Consider the following 18,068-nt stretch of genomic DNA (forward strand, 5'->3'; position numbering starts at 1 on the left):
TTTAGTTGTATTTTATTATCATACAAAGACAAAGGAAGGTAGGTAAAGTAAAGCAATTAGGTATTTAACTATGTTTTCTATGTTTTAATTGCGTAGTTAGTAGGATAACTACCCTAATATTCAATTGAAGACTATTTTATTAAACTAGCAGGAAGTTTCCAATGACGGACTGCGTAATAGTGAGCACAATACTGAGTCATGAGTCATTCAGTGAAGGTCGTCTTTCGTACAAAAAATGGGGTCAAGGTTACTTTACCTTGTTTCACCAGAAAGGACTTGTTTAGCAAAATGTGTTGCGTTAACAGTTTTTGGTATGACAAAAATCTAAAGGTTAAAATGCTGATAACTTTCTGAATTAAAAGTAGAGAGGCAATCAAAAGAGAAGTAGGTAGTTACGTTTATTTAATTTATTGTCGAGTATTATAGAAGTCTTAATTCCATTTTATCCAAAATTGTGTGATTGAGAATTAACATTTTTACAAAATAAGCGAATTTTTATACTTATAATAAAATAATATAGGTAGTTAATAAAAAACTTCATTTCAGAAATTATTGTTTTGAGAGGTTGAGCTTTTGCAGTTTTAGGTTAGGTTTTAGTAAAAATGGATACCCTGGAATGGAGTCGTAACTTCATAGAATATAAGAACTTAGATACGTTACTTTTAAACAAACTTTATAAACTGTGCTTTAAACTTTACACACTTACAACTTTATGGTACCTACTTTATTTATGGCAATTTTATTATACTTTTTATGAAACAGATATATAACTACTACATGTATAGAATATTTTGATAGGCGATGTTAGGTAGCATATCTATGTTAGCTTAACAGTATAAGGTAAGGGGAGGTAAATAAAATGACCAAATCACATATTCAGTTGTTTATTATCTATACTGTACTCAAAATCGATCCGAAGATCACATCACATAGTAATTTCATAAATAATATTACAATGTCATGTACTTTCTGTGATTGCTCATGAATAAAAAAATGTTCACAATATTATATCAATACTTTGTTCACTGGACCGGTTTACTTTTAGTAGACTGTACCTACTACATAATAACATACCATTATTTAGGTATTAAGAACTTACAGTGTACTTTCATGAGAGATATAATAATAATAATAATCAATTATTGTGTTGCAGTTCATTTTTTTGTCAATATATTTACAGTTTTACATTTTTTTTTGTGATTTACAAATAAATTCTTGAATATTTAATTAGGTCTCCATTATTCCATTTGGATTTACAATAACAGTACTTTATAGTTAAAAATATCACAAAAATGAAATATATTATGTGTAAGACACACGCAACATTAAAAATACAACAAAAATAAAAATATAAAATCCACTAGAAACCTTGGGCCAGAAGAGTCCCTTCTAAACAGGAAGGATACTTTCGATGTTCTATCTTTTATAACGGCAATTTGATACCATTATATTTATTATCACACTAATTAATTATAAAATTAATCGATTGTCTTACAATAAATGCGTCAGATCATAAAATTTTGATTATAAAATTAAAGGCAACAAATAATCCTTGAAACGATAAATTTCAACAAAAAATATAAAATAAAGGATGACAACTTATGTGTTTAAGAGTCACATTGCCGTATTGATAAAAGCGAAACGTCACGCCAGCTCCAGCTCGAAACCGATAATAACAATCAATACAAAACACAAACGACCTCCTAACGAGTTTAACTCCAATTTCGCTATTCACCTTTTATCGATATGGCATTCCACTTACGATATACGACAATAAATATAACGCACTTACACATTAATCACTTCTTTAATTCCGACGCTAGGAATTATTCATTTTATAATATATACCTAAAAATATAATCACGGCACAAGTATCCCTCCGACTAAATTACTAACGTAGTGTCACTTTATCAGGATTTAGAATCAAATATGTATTATGTATCTTAAATATTTCATTATTAATATATCATTATCAAAATATCCACTAAATGGGAGGAATAAATCAAATTATTAATATTTTATTCTAACATTATACGCATGACTGATCAACAAAAGGATATGGACTAGGAATAATAGTAGGCATTGGGCTTCTATGCCTCGGGAAGCTTGCGCCTGCGCGCCGCGACCGGTCGCGTGGCGGTCGCGTCGCGGTCGCAGTGCGGTCGCAGCGCAGTCGCGTCGCGGTCGTCGCGCGTCCGGCCGCGGCGCCAGGCGCGCCCGCCTCTCTCTATCCGCATATCACCTCTACATACATACGAGATTTCGAGTCAAACTTAATACTGCTTGCGATTCAAACGATACAGGGGAACTATGTCATCACTCTGAACTTCAAGGTTATTCGGACGCGATCGTCGGTCACCATTTGTGCATCCGTAGACGGAAATCGATCGGTTTAAGAATGACTATCTAGCAAAATCTATCTGGAATAAAAGCCGACGTTCTATCCTAGAATGTAGGTAAACAGATCGGAAGAATGCCTTCGTTTCTATGTATTGTCCGACATCGTTCATTGTTCGATTTGAATATTCGTTTGCTATCCACTCTAGGAGTGTTGCGACCTATGCTAAGTGTGTGGGAGGGCGAAGTGGGGCCGCGCTCGACCGAACGTGAATTGTGCTCCGGCGTCAAAAGTTCTCGTGCCGAAGGAGAGAAGCGGCTACGCTATTGGTGTTTCATTATTATCGATTCGCTTAATCTAAACTAGTGTAAAACTTGTCATCTATAAACATAATTTCATAAATTATAACATACGTAAAAAAGTAACATAATTCTCACAAAAATGCTCACAATAGGAGTGGGTCGCAACTTCCGACACCGGCCTCGGCCGAAGCCAGAGAGCTGCGGCGCGCGCCGACGTGCCTATACACAACGAACTCGCACGTCACATCAGGAACTCATATCGTATCTTAAAAAAATAATATATAATAGTAATAAAACATTTGAAACCTCACTAACTACTATTCGACGACGACGGTACGATCTCGACAGAAATCATTCATACGGCTCCTGCGTTCCGAAAACTATTCATATCACAATCGCACGACCGTGCCCGAGAATCATATCCCGCTACTATGTACACACTCTTTCCCGTAGACTAGCACGTGCCCGGCGGCGGCGCGTCGCGGGCGCTGGCTCGCGGCTCGCGCTCGGCTCGCGGCTCGCGCTCGGCTCGCGGCTCGCGGCTCGCGCTCGGCTCGCGGCTCGCGGCTCGCCACCGCCGCTAAACTAACGCTAACATAACATCACCACCTCCGCTGCGGAGCGACCCGCTTCCCGAGTGTGTCAGAGGCGCGACCGGGGCGGGGGCGGGGGCGCGGGCGACTTGCTGAGGGGGGGATGGGGCGAGGAAAAGAACGAGGGCTCAGAGGGGGCGGGTGGGGTGAGGGTGGCAGGGTGAGGGCGAGAGGGCGAGGGGCGACGGGGCAGGTTAAGGAGGTCGCAAGGCCGGCGGCAGCTGCACGGGGATGTGGTAGTAGCGGCAGGCCGCGCGCCGGCAGGTGCCCGCCGCGGCGTCGCGGCACACTACCACACGACACCCCACCACCTGTAGCCCGCACCCTGGAACGCAGTCATACCGCACTTTATTATACATCACAAAATATAAACACCGACATCCACGGCCCTCATTTTTTATAAGACTTTGTTCGTTAAAATTTTCGTTTTTAATTAATATAGTTTTGACCATTAATTAATAAGTTGTCATTAATACAAAGCTACCGATCTCTGGGTCTACTTTTAAGTTTACGGTTCACTAGCTAGAATGGACGTGGACAATGCTTGTACCTATTTATAATTTTTTTTTTCATAATTAATGCTAGGGTTAACATGCGATTAAATAATTAACAATACATTCTAGACGACTATATCCACTAAGCTAAATAGAACAAAGTTGTCTACAGTTTGTTTAACGACTACTGTTTGTTTCTATATAACTTTTTGAACTACATTTGAAAAATTATACGTATACGAGCGATACGGGCTAGGCATTGCAAGTTTCGGCTTATTAAATTGCTACTCAAATTGACTACGTAAAAATGTAAATTTACATGTTGTTAGGAATGAAATGATATAAATTTACCGAAAAAAGAAAAATGCAACACCTATATTCGCTGCATATAATATCATTACGAACTACATACAGAGATTATACAAGAAATAATTACTATAAGCTCAAATACAGACATGAATTTTCTGAAAACACGTAATAAAATATTAAAAGTTAAATCCATGCAAAATACACAAAGAGGGAGGGGGGGATTTCCGGATATTTCCATTGTTATTATTTATAGCAATTTCACACGAATGTAGCAAGTAATGATAACTACATACCTTCACGAATATGAACAAATCTGCAGGTAGGTCTGTTGCATCCTTGTCGATTAAAATCTTGGCACACCGGGAGGGTGTCCAGTAACTGTAAATATAATAATATTTCATAAGAATATATTCATTTTTTTATGATAACATTCGGACATTATTTGCCACACTTTTATAGATTTACGCAAGTATTAATAGCGAGGCTCTCTAAATTATTTGGAAGTGGTTATAAAAAATAAGGAACTTCGTTCCAAAAATATAATGTATTATAGTTTCAATTCCTTTAAATCAATGGCTTGTAGAGACTTCCATACATTCTTAGAGACTTCCATGTAACATAATTAATTATTTTAATTTTTAATTACTTTTTTTAATTACTTCTGCGTAGAAAAACAATCTATATCTTTTTTTTATTGTGGCAGTCCTGTGCGAATGTTTTCAGAAACTAAAATCTAATTCATAAACAGTCATATCACATATTTTAAGTACATGTACAATAAGTATTACAAGCAACCCTTTTTTATTTCTAGAAAAATATACTGAAATACAAAATAATATAATAGAAACGTAGTGTTTTCGATATGACGGTTTGTGAATGGATATGTTAATAGTGTTAATGCTAACTCTATGTATATCATCACTTATTATGGACATTCATACATCTGACACTGATTTATCTTCATTGCACAGCCGTCTGAAAATAAACGCTCAAATAGTTTTTGTAATATCAAAGAGCATGGGTCACTGGCTTCAGATGTCACTAATACTATAATGTTGTCTAACACAATATCTTTCGATAGATCTTTATTAACTAATGCGTGTGTACTTTCTCATTGGCTACATTTAAATATTTAAACAAGAAAAAGAATATACACGGAAGGCGATTGCTCGAAATTAAATATCATTGCTGCTTTAATATTACAATAACTTTACAAGATTCGATGCACAATATGATTGTACCTTCCAAGCATTCTTTCCTAAGGCGCGCTGACAGTGTGTCACTTTTATATTGTAAAATCTGTCAATAAAAATTTACACAAAACTAAAAAACACGGATCCCAGGATAAAATCGGTTATTCATGAATGAGTTCCGTAACCGTCAGAGTAGTGTTAAAGTATGCTGCACTATGCACATAGTAGGTATGAATATATAATATCTAAATGGCATGCAGAACGCTTGAAATATAATCATTATTGCGCAGCCAATCTTTTTTTAAGCGTGACTATATTTTACAAAAAAGCTAAAGCATGATGCTAGACAACTTTTACCAGGGCGAGGGCGACTATAGGTTCTGTAGCGTCCAAGTGTACCCATAAAACCAACTGTTGCTAAAGCTAAGAGGCTGTGTGGGGAAGGTTACGACGTGTCTGCGTCGGCTGGTGATTAGATCTTCAGATGTTCGCAGTAGAGGAACTGGGTCATGCGCAACGGTTCGCTCGGTAGGCGTGATTAAATGTAAATAGACAAATTAAACTTATACCTTTAGCTTACATGACAGTTCTGGACGTGACATGTTAGTGGTAGTACAAACTGCAACATAATGACCATTAGAGTGCGGTTACTGTACGACAAACAAAAGAAAACCAAGTAGATTAATTACGGCTACGTGAGTACTTCGAGTAAGCATCAGAGAGGCTTCAACGAGTCGTAAGCGAGGAACTGAAGCCGCAATGGCGAAGCACTTTAAGCATTATTCAAGAAAATTCGAAGTGGATAATTAGCCGACGTACAAAAGAAAATTCAGTAATGAGATCTTAAGCATTTGAAAGTTTAAGAATTTTGGCTGAGTGTAAGATAATTGGATACATCACTTCGATTTTTCTCGTTCCACCACTGTCATTTCAACTACCAACTACGCAAAAATGATCTTATTATAAAAGCATTAGAATTTAAGAATTTAAGTGTCTAAATATATAAAACCCCCTTATAGTGGTTGATAGTTGATACTGGCAATCGGTTGGAATGTTTTCATATTAAAGAGTTGACCACTTTCTTAATTTTCATGAAACTTGTTTAAGTTATGAGTAAATAAATTTGATTAAGGTTTCAATTTCCAACATAAGTAATTCAATGTTCGAATTTCTAACACAAGTCAACTCTTTAACAGTATACTTTAAATGGCTTCATTATAGTTTTTCATTAATCAATTCTTTCCTGAAATATCTGTTCCATAAATGTCATTCAAATTTTTCGTGCAAGCTATTATATGATTTTTATTATACATATATTAATTGATAAATACAAAATGTTTCCATAATTCACAGACTGATATTTCAGAAGAGAACAACAAGAGGATATCACTTATACTGAGGATATTAAAGTAAGCTGATTATATCTTACCGGGTGTAAGCAAGGCAAATACTGTAGAGTGACTTCTTCCACATTTGAAAGCAAAATGTTTCACTATACAAAACTAAAATCATCAACAAATTGTAGCATCAACTGTCCATAACAATGTTTAACACGGTTACAGCACAATGTCTAAAATGGCTGAGGTGATTATGAATTTGATATTTATTACAAATGGATTCGCCTGATAATTAACACAATCTTTTTTTTTTAGTTTATACAACAGACTTCAATGGCGAAAGTATTTTGTAAGGTTTCATAGCAATCGAATACGTGAAGGTGAATAAGACTCCATTCCATATTTAATTTTGCACCAGATCTGAGGTTATTGATACACGATCTCACGAAGGCGGGTAAGCAAATGGACGCGAAGGTGTTCTATCGTGCATAGGTCTTTAAAAATAAAGGTCAGCGCCACACAAAAACATGTCGCACACACTCACAACTCATCCCTAGCTCGCTCGCCTCCATGAGAATGAAATACTATAATTAATCCTCACCAAGTCATTCCACATTTGTATGCATTGTCAATTCGGCACTGCGTTCGGCACAAACGCTCCAAGCGCACCTCGGCCCGGTTAGGCAATCAAGTCAGGTAAAGAGTGATCGCGCAAATCGCTTATGGGCACTTATTCTACTCGAGTTGTCGAAAGCGCAACTAAAATGTTCTACGGAAGCGTGTGAAAAGCTTTCTTTTGAAACGATCATAGCGAAGAAATATTATATGCGTTTTGTTATCGCTTCCCGCGTTTGCAAAGAAATCGATTGACTGATGGAAGGTTTTAATAAGCGTTTTAAGGTGTAAAGTAGAGGTGATATGTTTAGTTAAGGACAATAGCGCAGCGGTTAGAGCACACGGGAGCCCGAGCTGGCGAGCGGGTGCCGGGGCTGCAAGCGTGCGCGGTGCGACGTGGACAAGGCGTCACGCAGCACTCGTTACCTGTCCGCGCTCGTCGGTGTACTCCACGTAAGGGGCATTCGGCGGCGCACAGCCTGTCCGTATCCGACACAATTAAGCGACAAAACATTTGTAATGCGGACGACAGCCGAAGCGGTCATTCGGAAGGCATGTAACAGAAAGCGTTAAAAATAAATCGAAAGAAAGTGCGACTCAAAGATAAAAAGCCGAGTGACGCGCGTCTAATCGCGACACTACATGATGACGCGCCGGCACACTGAGCACACACGAGGAGCACTAAAATAATGAGGAAAAATACCTGATGAGCCAAACGTACAAGGGTGGTGGGTTCTATCCATGCGAAAATTAGAAGGCAGCTGTGTTAGGTGCGGGCCTGCTGCTGCAAGCCGGTAACCACTAGGTACTGGGTCGACACAATGACCAAAGCGCACCCGTGCGGAACTTCTCCGAGATAAAGCGTGTACGTAGCGGGATACGGGATCGACGGACCAAGCGCTCAACTCTGAGTACGACGATACTCACGATAAACGACGATTGACAAAAGGTAATAAAAAACGTACAGTCATGCATTTCAAGCGTTATTATTACCGGGATCGTAGATACGAGAAATATACACGCATAAGATAATAACGGTAAGTGAGTAGATACACAATAGAATATAGATATAGCATAAACTACGTAGACATCCGCGAAACGGGAATCGTTCGCTTCGTCCTTACAATCATACAATACAAATGTGACAACACGCCTAGCGCTAAATGCCCCGACAGGCCGGGGCCACTCGGCCGCACACGTATGAGTCTCTAAGCGGAGACCCCGCGCTCCGCGCCCCGCCGGCCGCGGGCCGCCGCGCCGCTTATGTCGTCTTCATCTTTTTGTACGGGTTCACGGCCGCCGCGGCCGCCGCCGCCGCCGCAGCAGCCGCGGGCGGCGTGGGCGGCGGCATCGCGTACATGTACGGCTGCTGGTAGAACGCCGGCATCGGCATCGGCGGCACCGGCCAGCCCGGCCGCATCATCAGCGGCGCGCGCATCAGGCCGGGCATGGCTGCGTGGCGCGCCTTGAACGCTTGCTGCGTGTACGCCGCGGCCGCGTGCGCCATGGCCGATTGCTGCGCCGCGAGGGCCAGCGCGGCGGCGTAGTTCTTCTGGGCGACTTCTTTGGCGACCGCCGCCGGGTCCGGGGTCGGCGTCTCGGACAGGGATCCCGGCGGGGAGGGCGCGGCGGAGGGCTGGTGCGGGTGCGGCGGCTGCGGCATTGCGGGTTGCGGCGCGGGTGGGGGAGCGGGCTGCGGGGGCGGTTGCGGGGCGGCCTGCGGCTGCGGCGCGGGCGGCGGCGCGGCGGACACCGTCACCGCGGCCGGCGGGGCGGACGACGCGGGCGCGGGGTACTCACATGACACGGGCACGAACGGCTGTTGCAGCTGCATCAGTTGCTGATAAGTTGTCGCGGGCTGGTACACCGGCATGCCGGCTTTGTCGGCGGCGGGCCGCTTGTAGGGCATCACGCCGGGGAACGCCTGGAAGAAAGACGGTGACGGATTAGAGTGGCTTCGTTTGTTATTAGGGGCTTGTGGCCCCCGGGTTAAGTTATTCGTGAGATCGACGATACTTACGAAGTTATCGTAATAGAAGGATCCGACGCTTTTCATGTCCATCTGAAACGAGAAACAAACGGTTGAGCGGAGGTTCACGGGCTAGAGGGCGGAGGGCGGCAGGGCGCGCGCGGCGCGGGGCGGGCGGGGGCGGCCGGCCCGCGCCGCGAGCGCCGAGCGACTGGAGGGGCGCGGGAGGGAGCGTGCGGGAGCGTGGAGAGGGCGGGGAGTAAAGCGTGCAAAGCTGGCTGTACCGGTGGCGGCTCGAGCTCGGCGGGGGCCGGGCGTTTCTTTCCTTGCTCCGAAGTCGCGCTCGCTGCCGGCTGCTGCGCTGCGGCGGCCGTCTACGTGAAGCGAAGCGTCGCAGGACGGGACAGAAACAATAACGATGTAATAGATGCACAGAATACACCTAAAGCTCGGCGTAAGGTGATATTATGCGATAGATAAAAAAAATTAAAAAGTGAAGCGTGAGTGCGACGGAAGCGTGGGGCGGATCGTTACCGCGGCGAACTGAATAGAATAAGCTCTGCGAACAAAAGCGGCGTCGCGGCGAGCTAGACCAAGCGGAAGAAGTCAAGCGAGCGCGATCGAGGCGAGAGCGTGCAGCCTGGTGGCGTACCGCGCCGCGCGCCTGCGCCTTAAGGTGCGCCTGCAGGTGCAGGGGAGGGTGGAAATAGCGGCAGGGGTCGCGGACGCAGCGGCCCTTGACGGCGTCCATGCACACCGTGACACAGCCGTCGTCGTGCGCTACGACAGGCGGCGGCGGGTGCGCGAAGCGACACTCGGACTCGGCGCGCTTGCACGCGCCGCGCTGGAACTCCCGGCACACCTGCACCAGCACACACCACCATGTCGCCGCTCGCGCCCCACGCTCATAGAGCGCCCGCCATATTTCCCTCTACCTACTAGCCTGCCAGACCCATGTCTGAGGTGCTCTACTAGCTTATCGCGATTGTTTCGAGAACATAAACTACTTCTAACTTGATACTGGTATGACTTTACTTTCATATCCAAAACCAGATAGATCTAAGAGATGAAATCTAAAACGACGACCTAACACTGAGCATTTGACCATAAAGAACACAAGAAAATAGAAACATCAAAACCAATTTTTTTTCTCGACCGGACGCCGCTTTTAATTTCGAACCGGTAATAAAATTTTTAGAATTTGATCAACGCATCCGTCGCATTAATTCGATTGATTAAATATATCGTGATTCAAATTAGAGCTTTTCTATATGTAATATCAACGTTACATCACATTCGAGTCGATACGGGAATTACAGGGGACGCATATACATATTTCTTATATTTTAAAATTTTCTACTTAATACATTAATAACTCAACAATTGTTATTAATTTTGTATAATAGATACAAGAGAAAAGATTACCACCAGTGTAGGGCCTTTCACCGAGGGAATTAAGCGAGTGAGGCTCGCGAAGCTTTTGGCCATTGCGGCCACGCGCCACAGACAAACCAGGATAGTTAATGGCTCAATAGCCTTGATTTATGCGCAAGAGACCGACACATCGAGTTTGAATAAAATTTAAATAACTTAGGTTGGTTCCATCATTGCAATATTTATTTATTTTATTAATATCATTATATCTTAATCTATTCAATGCTTGTCGGTCTCTAGAAAGTGGCAACACCAGGAAGCGCTACTGGGGAAAGGTTGTGTCGATGAGGGAAAATAAAGTGTTATCCTTACCTCTAGACGGTCAGTGCGTGGCAGCTTTTGCTGCAACACAGGTTGTTGCATGACACCCAGAGGCGATGCAGCAGCGGCGGCTGGGTCGTGGCCCAACATGGCCGGCACCAGCTGCGGTGTGTAGTACTGCGCATACGTCGAGCCCACGCCGGGGACGCCGGATAAGTACGGAGATGTAGCCTGTGATGCGACCACAATATTATATTAGCTACTTCAAAAATAAACCACTGACTTAAATTATTCAGTTACTTTATATATTTAAATTCGGTTGAATAAGCATCATAATATATTTATTATTTACCAAAATATTATGCACCGCTAAACTCGTTATTTCATTAGTTTTCCAGGAAAATTAGGCAGTATAAAGCATTGCATGCAAGAGACAAATGAAGATTAAAAAACATTAAATAAAGCGTACAATTTTTGTTATACTACCCACCGGCCACCGATAGACTAGAAATATGGTGGTTTAAATAAATAGGATAAGGTTTTATTTAAGTAAATATATGAGGAAAAGGATGCCCGTTCAGCAGAGTTGTGCGAGAAAGCAGGAAGATCGCTAAGAAGCTTCTGATATTAAAGCTTTTTCTATATATAGCTTTTTATATATACGGTAATTTAATATTTACGTAAAAATAGACTCTGTTTCTGCGAATTTCTGATGAAGTGGCATATACAAAGGCCACGATTTCGAGCAGGAAAGGAAAGAAACAGGAAGAGTAGGGAGCGGATCTGTTATTGGTTGCTAATTGTGGTGTGCCGATGGTGGCCATTACCTGCGGTGCGAGCAAGGCGAGACTGATCGGGTCCAGGGCAGCGAGATGACTCGCGGCCGCACCTGCTCCGCTCACGCCACCCACCTCGACACAAAACCACACAAACACGCTACTTATCGTGCGAGGACAGCCTGTGCCCGCATTTCGCTTCTCGATATCGCTCCGCGCACTACTACAAATCGTTCTACAGATTGCTTAGCTCATTGTTATAGAGTCAAAGAAGCTCCTTACGGAGAGAACAGCGGTGCGAGGAGAGACCCCGAGGAAAACGGGCAACATAGTTAGCGAGTGAGAAGTGAGGGAATGTTTTGGTGATTAAATCTGCATTACCGCTTAGACCCAATTCTTAACAAGTGATTACGTTTCAAAAGTAGTCATGCCACTTAAAATAAATTATACAAACATGCTCAAGCGGTGTGGAGCGATCGGCCATCAGCGACGTGGTTAATTTGCGCCCGTTATGATCTAATTATATGAATTTTATATTTGCTCATTATCATTAACAATTAAATACATGAAATTTAAAAGTAAAATATAAACTTATATACTTAACAACTATTGAACTATCTATCCAAACTGGGCTATCGTAAAAATACAAGTTAATAATTCCCTAAATTAATGCTAGTCGAAATAAATCCAAAGATATTAATGTTCTTAAACTAAGCTATATGGATAGCACGGGACACAAGTTAAACACGATGCTAGTCTACGTGGTTTAACAATTAGTAAGAAGAAATGCCTTTAAAAGTATAAAGTAGCGAGTTACATCGAAAGCTGCGTATTGCGTGCACTCCCTATCTACAAGTTGAGGGCCGATCGCTCAAGCGTTAATTTCGTGAGGATATCAACTTGACGATTGACTTACCACGGTGGGGACCTGGCCAGGGAGGACCTGGCCAGGCGTCAGACCCATCTGTTGCATTAAGGCGTTTTTGAGAGCTAAGTGATTCCGCCCGTTGATAAGTAGCTGGTCCTTGAGGTGCTGCGGTGGATGGAAGTACTTGCAAGGAGGCTTCTCGCGGTTACATCGACCCTGAAATATTATATTTATTCATTATTCATTATTCTAATATCATGTATGTGTATTGCACAATTTATTTATTTAAGATTATTTCTTTAATTCAAAGTATAATTATTATGTCCAGAACTATTATAAATTATAAAATGATGTAAGTAATCTTTATTGTGACCAATGTGTAAAGTAGGTACTTCAGAATTTAAAAATAAAAGTATAATAGATTTCATTCTTCTTAATTTCAGCGTCAATGAGGCTTGAGATAATTGCCTTTCAGAAGCAAAAACCCCCGGCAAAAGCTGGCTATGATGATTTATTTACATTCGCGTAATTAACTGTCGCACTACGTGACAAGAAGCTCGTTTTATCGCAAAATATCGAGCTTCATCTCCATATTTTATTCAGATAAAAACACGACGCGTTTATCGAAGTTTTAATAAACGTTAAAATAAACAATTTCTTCCCTTTTAGAGAAAAAGGAATGTCTGTTCAAGTTTTATTAATATTCGTAACGGAAAACAGATAAAAAGCTTTGTTATAATAATTTGTCCGTTGGATCAAACGTAGTTGTTCTAAATTTTCTGTTATCAAAGTTTGAGGATGCGTAATCCAACAAGCTGGTAGAAGCAGGCGGCTGCATTTAGATTAACTTGTTACTGGCAGGCATAATGTTAGTTGGTCGCTCCTCTCGGTGTTAAGCACTGGATAAAGTTATTATTTCCTGTTACTGTGCAACGTTCGCTTTAACCGAGTTTTGATTTCTCGCAATCCGTTTATTAAACTTGAATCGGTGATCACGTCCGTGTCATAACTACGATTGGCGGGCTGACTCTATCAAATTCATATTTATTAGGATAGACAGATTTCATAATTAGAAACTTAGAAATTACAAAGTTTACGCAGTGTAACTCCAAGTTAAATGTGAATTGTTTCGAATATCATCGTCCCCTTCTTAGGGTCATTCGATTTATTGCCCGGCCTTTGATACCAGAGAAATGTAAAACTAAGTCGAATGGAACTTCTTGTAGGCTACGCTTATTTATCAACAGCATACTTCAGCATAGAGTTTAACAACATAATGGTCGTTCGAAAAATGTATAAAGCATTTAGTGTATAGACTATAGCGGCGTGCATACTGCATATTCTGTTTTTAGTGAAGCGCTACAGCGCGTGAATGCAGGTATAGCGACCGATTAGCGAGACAGATAACCCTGCCGTAACAAATGACCGCGTCGCCTCAGACGGATGGCCCCGTCGATTCTCGCCCTATTGCACATATTACAATGCATTAATTGCTGCTCTATTGACGTGCAATCGGAATACGTGTCCATACATTTTGATTAACGACGCTTACGAGCCCAAAAAAAGAGCCGACGTTTGAGCTATTTAACATTCCCGATCAGTAATTGCAGTGCAATGAGTGTAAAACATGTTGTTCCTATTTGCTGTACTTACACAGTGAATTAATTGCACTCATTTACACGATGAACTAATGAATAAATTACGAGCGTTTATTAAGAATTGTCTATATTTGGATTTTGAATTAATAAATTGTCGATAAGTAATAACAGTATACTTAGCAATTTACTTAGCAACGAATAAAAAAATCAATGCGACCAAAGCGCGAACGTGTCACGTACGTATGCACATCGAAGTTAGTCTTTCTTTATTTCATTAGAATTCTGTGATTGTATTATCAAATTAAATCCCACTCTATAAAATTAATCCGTCCATAATAATGTTACTAAAGCATACAAATTCATTTATAAACAGTGTCTCAATATAATCAAAATAACTGGCAAATTTACTTTTAGGATTAAATTGGATACAAGGGGTAACCTTTTGAATGTTAGGAAGGTATAGTTGTTGGGACGCTGGGAGAGGGTTGAGCTACCGCAGGGTGGGCAATAACCGCCCAAAACTAATAACATTTTTGTGATAGTAGAGCAAACGGAGCGCTTCCCTTGCACTGTCCGTTATGACACAACAATGAGCATTTGCAATATAGTGCTGTATAAGTGCTGCCATTTCACTCATTATATTTATGGACTATGATAATTACATATAGGAGGCTTTGACAATACTATAGTCTACACAATAAGGCTTCAAGTGTTTCAAGCGAATGAATTGCATACAAATTTAAGCTTGGCTTCAGTACAAACAAATCTGTCGAATAAGATAACAAAACAAATATAAATTTACTTTCAAATCCAACTGCCAACGTACTGCAACAATGCAGTAACGAGCAAGGAAAATGTTTACAAAATCTGTTAGTCATCGCTCACAAATGAAAAATGGAGTGCCGTGTTCTTATCTTGACGAAGCAAGCAAGGCGACCGAGGGCTCTTTGAATCTGTAACGCGTATAACGAACGGCCCTCGAGTGCACTGAAGTAGTTACTGTACACCGAACAGTACAGTTCACTGACAGTCGCGTGCTGCCATCTTCTGCATACTGCTTCTGTTTATGGCTTTTCCACTCGACCGTCTACATTTAAAGTGACAAGAAGATGCCAGAATATGTTCTGGCATCTTCTAGGAACTATGGTTCCTAGCTATTTCATGTAAAAATTAATGGCGCAAAATATAAAACGTTCAAACAGAAGAATTAAAAATTTTGCTACGTCTTTAAATATATCTCTAGTAATTAATTATAGACTGATAACAAGATAAAACTTAATCATCATTATAATAATTGGGGATTAGGCATTGTTTCTGAAAGACAATGCGTTCGCAATACAATTAAAGCGAGCCCATTCATTAGTTCTGTACACGTGATTGTGTGCGTATCGTATACAAATACGTATCTACTATAGGAGTGCCAAACAGGAGACCCAGAATGCTTCTCCAACGACGTGTGCTAATCGATTGATCGATCACAATTGACAAGTCGGCGGCATGCTGTCGACGACTAGGTACATACGTACGCGCATCGTCCTACTCACTACTGCTATTGGTCGAACTGACACGCGCCGCTGCAAATCGATGCACGAGGAAAACAATAAGCTTACGATCACATGAATGACACGATATATCCTAAGCCCACTTATATACACAAGAAAGTGGGTGCCAAAAATGCTTATGATGTCAAACGGGGACGCAAATAGAAACCGCCGGTGAGACGTGCCAACTCATAAACCTGTGTAGAGGTGTCCTGTATTTCTAACGCTAGTGTGCGTAGGCATTCGTGGAACGTGGCCACATTTTATTTATGCATTTAGTGAATGTGAAATATTTATTGATGTGTGGGAATAAAAATACAATTATGCAAATCGAGAAGATTACACGTCATAAAATATAGAAGAAGAGGCGAGTCTATAATATGATTCGGGTCGAGATTATAGCCGAGATGCCACAAATAATTTTTTGACAACCCAAATAGGGGAAAGGTAAAATCTAATTTGCAAAATTTTGCGGCTGAGAAAGGAATTGGGTAAGCAAAGTTAATTCTGAAAGTAAGTAGAATTTGAATTTAAAATGATTTATAGAGGCGCAGGGAGTGGCTAATGAGCCGTCACGCGAGAGGGGCGCGTGTTTACGCCTCGCGCTCGCGCCACTTTTTATTTCAAGCTCTGGGCGGCGCCAAGCTGCTCGCAAGCTCGCGATACCATCACGTAATATCGAACACGCCTACGTCTTGCCATCCACCATCACTCAAAAACATAGTGTGTTACATTTTTAGAAAGTAAGCGCAAAGAGTTTAAAATTAAGAATTATGCACTCTGTAAAAGTTTCCAACAAGTTTGCGTCGTGGCGTCGTAGCTTAACGTTAAAATATGCATTCGCGCGCGGAGTTATCTCGGCCACTTTTGCCGTTGCCGCCGGCGAGGGGTCAGGCGTTGTTTATGCCGGTTTTAATATTAGTTGCCCATTTTTAACGCTAATGTCGAGGTGAAGCAATTCGTTAAGTAGAACAGAAGTTCCATCCCACAAGATACAACTAGGTACTTAATAAGACCGGAGATTTCACTTGGACTTTGAGCAGAGTTTACCTATAAAGTTTGTTTAGACTTTAGAGGATAAAATCCAAGTTCATATCGCTGAGCGTACAACGTGCACGAGATTCCAGAGGCCTAACGTCATACTTATGACGGCGATATCCCTCGCTGCCAGAGTTATTCATGACAATGTTGTAACATTTGACTTAATTTAAGTAATCAGTACAAATTCGAATATGAGGCTATTGTAGATGGTAATAAAGCGTTGCGGAGAGCCGCGGGGTGCGAGATTAATGCAACGGAAGCAGGCACAACCTCCTCCAGGTGTTTCATTAAATTGCGCGCGGCGCCTCGGCCGGCTCGTACGGCCATTATGAACGCTGTAAGCTCGAGGGCCATTCGCTTTAAGAACGCCCGCGCCACTTTGTAACAGCCTTAATGAATCTTGTTACTTATAGGCTCGCGTAAATTGCCTGTTTTACTAACGTGCCGAGGCGCAAGAAAAAACATTGGGTCAGTGAACGCTAATAAACCGAATAGCTTTACATTTAACAAAGGGAAGAAAAATTTTGAAGTTAATGTTGGATTTTAGTTACGCGCATTTGATTTGCAAATGAGAACAAAAAACAAAGCTACGTAAAATTAATAAACAAGTCTTTCAGCATTGTCAAAGATAAGTTTAGGAAATTCACCTCAAATTTCGAACGAAGAATTCCACGATCATGATTTAATTCATGAAAAAATACCTACTTATCCCATTTTTTTAATACGAAAATTAAAAAAAAAAAAAAAAATACGTGATCGGATATTTTCTTAGAATATTGCACAAAATGGTAAGATAGTCATATATCATATTGTATTGTCGATAGAAACGTGAAAAAAGTTAGCTAGGTACTTAACGCATTTGAAATCGTAAGCGTTTCCAGCTTTAGGTAAACATTTAATATTCCCTTCATGAATCTTAGCGAAGATAATTTGTTAGTCAAGAGTTAGAGGTGAGGGTGTAGGACGTAAGTAAACTATGTTTATGCGACATCACCCAGGCCTTGGGTCGTCTAATCAGTTTAGTCAAGCTGATGCAGTAATTAGTACAAGCAAACAGCGTCAAGCTTCCCTCAGCCGTGGAACTGCTTCGACTCAAACTTACGTAAATCATTCACACTACTGGCACACTTGCATTATTTAACAACCATTTCCAGATGCAACGGTATTAGCTTCAGTTCGCCACAATTGTTCGCTTTAACAAAGATTCTGAAATACAACGGTATTTTCTAAAGTCTAGATTTCATGAGTTCATTCAACTTTTTCTATGTAGGATAATTTTATAGCTTCGGCATAAGATTGCGATACAATTGACAATTTATAAGAATACTACCCCAATTAAATCACCTAATGAATGAATCGCCATCGCATTAAAGTCTCCGTTCGGAACCGTGTTAAAGCA

General features: G+C 41.3%; 1 protein-coding gene across 10 annotated transcripts in view; it reads right to left on the reverse strand.

Annotated features, from left to right (window-relative positions):
• Nucleotides 1-3,203: 3,203 nt before the first annotated feature.
• LOC123705874 (protein muscleblind) overlaps nucleotides 3,204-18,068 on the reverse strand; it is a 112,139-nt gene continuing 97,274 nt past the window's right edge. For 4 of the 10 annotated variants that reach the window (XM_045654944.1, XM_045654945.1, XM_045654946.1 and 1 more), the window contains 6 exons: nucleotides 12,538-12,705; nucleotides 11,673-11,756; nucleotides 10,897-11,076; nucleotides 9,435-9,524; nucleotides 9,202-9,243; nucleotides 8,152-9,105 (listed from right to left, as the gene is read on the reverse strand). In XM_045654944.1, the coding sequence (XP_045510900.1) occupies nucleotides 8,443-9,105; nucleotides 9,202-9,243; nucleotides 9,435-9,524; nucleotides 10,897-11,076; nucleotides 11,673-11,756; nucleotides 12,538-12,705 (1,227 nt within the window). In that variant the 3' untranslated portion in view covers nucleotides 8,152-8,442. Of the gene's footprint in view, nucleotides 3,559-4,329; nucleotides 4,415-7,607; nucleotides 7,661-8,151; nucleotides 9,106-9,201; nucleotides 9,244-9,434; nucleotides 9,525-10,896; nucleotides 11,077-11,672; nucleotides 11,757-12,537; nucleotides 12,706-18,068 lie in introns of those variants that run through there. The other 6 variants (XM_045654951.1, XM_045654953.1, XR_006753346.1 and 3 more) reach the window with 6 other exon arrangements.

This window comes from Colias croceus, chromosome 3 (assembly GCF_905220415.1).
Source record: "Colias croceus chromosome 3, ilColCroc2.1".
NCBI classification, from domain to species: domain Eukaryota; kingdom Metazoa; phylum Arthropoda; class Insecta; order Lepidoptera; family Pieridae; genus Colias; species Colias croceus.